The 5355-nt window shown below is 55.8% G+C and overlaps 1 protein-coding gene across 1 annotated transcript; it reads right to left on the bottom strand.

Annotated features, from left to right (window-relative positions):
• Window positions 1–1590: 1590 nt before the first annotated feature.
• On the bottom strand, window positions 1591–4627 carry HPS6 (HPS6 biogenesis of lysosomal organelles complex 2 subunit 3). The gene has a single exon (XM_002913877.4). The coding sequence runs from the start codon at window positions 4459–4461 to the stop codon at window positions 2053–2055; it is 2409 nt and encodes an 802-aa protein (XP_002913923.1). The 5' UTR covers window positions 4462–4627; the 3' UTR covers window positions 1591–2052.
• Between the last annotated feature and the right edge of the window lie 728 nt (window positions 4628–5355).

The raw sequence follows: 5355 nt of genomic DNA, 5'->3' as shown, positions 1-5355 counted from the left end.
AGAACCAGGCTGAGGGGTCACCTGAATAGAAGTGGGCATGGAAGGCCTCTTTAGAGGTAGTCCTGCAACTAAATCCAGGTAACAGATGTCCGTGCTGGAGATGGTTTTATTTCTCTGCTTAGGGAACCAGCAGCCATGTGGGGCCCTCCAAGCAACCCTGCTTCAATGCCTCTTGTTACTAAGCCAAAGGGCTCTGCACGTAGCTCTCCTGTCTGTGGCAACTCTTCCCTCAACCAGGGGCTGGCTGCTCCAGAAATCCTGGGGGAAGACAGGCATGGGCCCCTCGCCCATCGCAATTCCTACTTGGTTTCAGAAGTCTTGGGGGAAGAAAGCGCGCAGCTCTGCAGACCCCTCTCCTCACAACAGGCAACAGAGCTAGCATTAAACCAGGAATGAGGAGTGCATTCAAGCCCAAGGGGGTAGCAGCTACTGGATTGTACAGTGAAGAAGCTCAAATCTTAGAGTAGCTACTTTCTAATTGATGACCTTGGTCAAGTAATCTTTTTTTTTTTTTTTAAAGATTTTATTCATTTATTCAACAGAGATAGAGACAGCCAGCGAGAGAGGGAACACAAGCAGGGGAGTGGGAGAGGAAGAAGCAGGCTCCCAGCGGAGGAGCCTGATGTGGGGCTTGATCCCATAACGCCGGGATCACGCCCTGAGCCGAAGGCAGACGCTTAACCGCTGTGCCACCCAGGCGCCCCTCAAGTAATCTTTCTTTCTTTTTTTTTTTTTTAAGATTTTTTATTTATTTATAAGACAGAGACAGAGACAGCCAGCGAGAGAGGGAACAAAAGCAGGGGGAGTGGGAGAGGAAGAAGCAGGCTCATAGCAGAGGAGCCTGACGTGGGGCTCGATCCCACAACGCCGGGATCACGCCCTGAGCCGAAGGCAGACGCTCAACCGCTCTGCCACCCAGGTGCCCCTCAAGTAATCTTTCTAACCCTTTATTTCCTCACTTGTAAACATGTGGATACTATTAGCACTTTTCCTCTGGGGTTATTAAAAGCATTAAATGAGGGAATTTTTAAAGACCAGCAGAGTGTCTGGCATATATTAAATACTCATAAATGTTAATTATTTTATTAATAGAAGTGGCCACTTCAGCCAACAAATTCAGATTCAACTGCTCCCTCCATTACTCACAACCCTCTGAGACCCTCAGCTGTTCAAAAATACACAACCTATGTGTTTATTTCTGGAGTGTTTTCCAACACCGACAACTAATTCTCTATAGACACCAATTGGGTGTCCTACATGTCAGTTCAATTCTGACACTAACTACCTGGAGTTAACGCAGAACCCACAGGTTAAGGTCTCAGTCCCACAAGACTGACCCCACTTCAGAAGCCAGTTGCAAGTCACTGTACTTCAGACCAACTGCCTATAAACTGGGAATTCCCACGCTATAAATTGGTTTGACAATTTGCTAGAATGGTTCACAGAATTTGGGGAAATATTTTAATTACATGTATGAGTTTATTACAAAGGATACAATTCAGGAGCAGCCAGATGGAAGAGATACATACGGCAAGGCCTAGGTTGGGGGGAGGGGCTGTGTGCAGCTGCCATGCCCTCTCTGGGGGTCTCTCCCTCCCAGCACTTTGATGTGCTCACCAAATTTCCTCATTCAGGAGTTTCTATAGAGTTCAATCTCTAGCCCCCCTCCCCTCCTAGGATGTTGGGGATGGGGCTGAAAGTTCCAGCCCTCTCATCACTTAGTCTTTCAGGTGACCAGTCCCATCCTTAGGGTGGACACGCCCACTGTGTTACCTCATTAGCATAAATGCAGATGTGATCTAAAGAGGCTGCTTATGAATAACAAAAGACACACCTATCAGGAAATTCCAAGAGTTTTAGGAGTTCTGTGCCAGCACCATAACCTGAGGACAAAGACCAAATATATTTATTGTATCACAATATTTACCATATATATATATATTTCAAAATTGCCTCAGAAGAGAGAAAAGTATTGCACACACAGGTCCCTCACCCCAGTTCTCCACCAACTCCTAGGCGCCTTCCCTGATTGCTATGTCTTAAAAACGATTTTCAGCCTGTGTCAGTCACACAGAGGCCCTGTCTGGATGGTGGCCAGGCCTCCAAGCCTGGGTGGTCTGATGCCTGGAGAGTAGTCACAGGTCCCCGGGGTGGGGTGGGGGGTGGAGTGCCTGGGTCCCATAGGATGTCCTCATACAAGCTTAGAACTGGGCCCGAGGGCCGTCCTTGAGCCCCAGTCTGCTCCAGCAGGGCTCTGAGCAAGCCCACAGTGAGAGGGGGCTCTGTTCCAGGCTCAGGGAATGGGGTCGGGGGCTCCAACTCATCTGGGAGGTGTGTCCGTAGTAGAAGCAGGAGCTCAGCTGGAGCCAGGTCTGGTGGGCACAAGCGGCAAAGGAGAGGGAGGTGAGCGTCAAGTTGACGGTGCCGGGCAAATTCGGCCAACAACAGTTTGAAGATCTCACTTCGAAGCAGGGGGCTGGAGGGGCCAAGGGCCAGGCCTGCCTCTAGAGCCCGCTCCCACTGCTCCTTTTGGACTAGCTGTCCCACGGCTTGGAGTACAGCTTTGGGCCGCCCACTGCCCAAGAGCAGCTCCAGCTCCAGTGCCTCAGACCTGGTCCCCTCCTCACCTAGGACTGCCAGGGCTCGACGATACAGGGGCAGCCCCGGGCCCCCTGCCCCCCAGCCCGGCCCACCCTGCTGCTGTGCCAGCTCCACAAAGGGTGGCAGCCATCGAGGCTCCAGCCGGCAGAGGCATTGGCACAGGAGTTCAAAGAGGGGCAGTATCCCATTGGGGGGTTCCTTTCCAGCTAAAGTACCTCCTAGTACCTTCTTCCACACATCAGGAGGAGCATGGGACCTCAGCCTGCCATTCCTGTCTGGCTGGAGCTGCAGGACCCTGAGGATGGCACCCCAGGCTGCTGTAGGAAGGGCTTGGAAAACAGTGTTGAGTTGGGCCAGCTGGTCTCCCACCAATTCAGTCCTCAGAAGGCGTGCCACTTCGTGCTCTGCCAGCTCAGTCCAGCCAGCCTCCTCATCGTCCCCAGCCACCAGGTGGGCTTTGAGCTGATCTAAGGCCCGGTAATCTCGAAGCTCAGCCCTCAGTGTGGTCAACAGTGCAGATGGGGACACATGTCCCCGGAGAATGGAGGCCAGCGCCTGAGGTGCCCGGAATGTGCTGCTGTGTCTCAGTTCCTCGGGGGTGAGCTGGGCACCCCGCAGGCTCCGTCGCTGGTAGTACTCACAGGCCTCCTCAAACACCAGGTCTTCAGCTGAAGGTACCTCAAGACCCTGTGACGCTTTCCAGGCTATTCGAAACAGACCCAAGGCTGAAAGCAAACGAAGACCCCCCCGGGTCTCCAGCTCTTCCTCATCCTCCATGCCAGGGGCTGGGGGTGCCAGTAAATGTACTCGGTCTGTACTTAGGACCTTTCTCTCCAGCAGCTGCCCGCTGCCCATGTCCAGCAGTTCCAATGTGGAGCCCAGCACACAAGCCAGAGTCCCATGAAATGTTCCCAGTGCTGCAGACCCTGCCAGGCCTACAGGTGCCTCCTGCAGCGTGCCCACAGCCCGAGTACCACCATGGGACTGCACCAGGCTCACAGTGCCCCTGAAGTCAAGCAATAACAGGCCCTGGGGAGTTGGGGCCCAGGTATGTACAGTCAATGGCTCCATGGGGGACAGCAGCCCAGGAAGGCCTCGGAGCAGTGTCCGGAAGTCCCATGTGTCCCCTCGTCCGGGATTCAGGCTCTTACTGTGGGAGAGGCCAAGCCATGGGGCAACCACCATCACCTTGCCCTTGCCTGGGCTCCAGATGAGCAGAATGTGACTCACGCCAGGCCAGGTAGTGGCAGTGGGCACCAGGAAGAGGTCCTTGCGGGAGGCCAGCAGCCCGAAAGAGGGGCAGTGGTGCAGCAGGATGTGTGTGCGGCCCAGGTTGGTGCCGGCCTCCCCGCTGGGCTCCAGGGTTCGGACGCACACGCAGTAGCTGAAAGCAGCAGGAGGCCCTAGCCAGCCCTCAGCGCCATCCTGACGCTCCTCGCACCACACCAGGCGGCCTCGGGGCGCCGCCACGGCCACCACGCGGGCTCCACCGCCCGGACATAGCTCCGTGCTCCGCAGCAGCCGCCAGCCAGGCCCCACTCCCGCGCCCCACACCTCGGTTAGGCCACTCTCCCAGACCAGGACCAGCGCCGGTCGCACCGGCCACGGCAGGAAGAAGGCATCTAGCGGTGAGGGGTGGCCAGCCGGCCAGGCACGCTCCAGCTCTGTGCCGGGACCACGCGCCGCGACCAACAGCTGCGGGCTCGGCGACCCCGGGAGTCGCAGCAGCAGCAGGTGGCGGCCGTCTGGGCTGCAGCGCACTCTTACCGCTGGGTCCCCGGCTAGCAACTCCCGGAGCCGGGCCGCGGCGCTAAAGTGGCTGAGGTCCGAAAGCAGGCGCAAAGTCCCCATACGCTTCATAGTGCGCCCGCGCGGGAGCACGACCAGGCCGGGCCGCCCCGTGGGGAGAGGCTCGGTGCTTGGTCGGGGGTTCCCGGGGGCCAGACCGAGCCGGGCTGAGACTTCCGTCCCCCGTCGATGAGGTGGGCCGACGCCAGGCCTGAGACTCGGTTCCGCCCCGCCCCGCCAGGCTAGCTCAGGGCTCCGCCCCATTCACGCCCCGCCGGCGCGACCCCGCCCGCCAGGGGAGGAGCCACGGGAGCCTCGCGGGGGAGGAGCCTCCCCAGCACCCAAGGGTCTCAGCGCCTCCTTCCTGGCCAGTACTACCCACGCTCCTTGAGTCAGGTTGTAGGCCCGACGCCCCAAGCCCCAGGAAGCGCAGAGCCTTACTCAGGAATCTCTCAGGCTGAGCCCTGAACTGAAAGTGTCATACTTCCAAGGCTTTCCTTCCCTCCAAGCCTCTCTTTCACCCCAACAACTTCATTAAGTTAGTCATTAAATTTTTATTGAGCACCTACTAAGTGCCCTCCTGACTAGAGAGGCCTGAACAGAACAGAAAACTTCAACCTCATGGAATGGACTATGTAGTGGAAAATAATAATAACAATTAATACTTCTATGGCACTTACTGTGTAAACGCCCCAAACCCTCCCCCTGCAACAATCCCCTCGCACAGAAAATTGAAGCACAGAGAGATTAAGTGAATTGACCAAGATCATACAGCCATTCAGCGGGTAGAGGTAGAGGTGGGATTTCCATCACAAGCAATCTGAGTCCAGAGTCCTTGCACCATTCCACTTTACTGTATCAACAATTCATCACCAAAACTAAGAATTTGCTAGGAAACAAAATTAAAACATAGTTTAGAGGCACTGAGTGTGTGTAATTTCTCTAGCAACACCTACAAATTGATAT

The sequence above is a fragment of the Ailuropoda melanoleuca genome, chromosome 6 (assembly GCF_002007445.2).
Source record: "Ailuropoda melanoleuca isolate Jingjing chromosome 6, ASM200744v2, whole genome shotgun sequence".
NCBI classification, from domain to species: domain Eukaryota; kingdom Metazoa; phylum Chordata; class Mammalia; order Carnivora; family Ursidae; genus Ailuropoda; species Ailuropoda melanoleuca.
This window is presented reverse-complemented; position numbering and strand designations above follow the sequence as displayed.

Bases quoted from the DNA above. Each gene is read 5' to 3' on its own strand.
- HPS6 (XM_002913877.4), bottom strand. From the start codon at position 4,461: ATGAAGCGTATGGGGACTTTGCGCCTGCTTTCGGACCTCAGCCACTTT.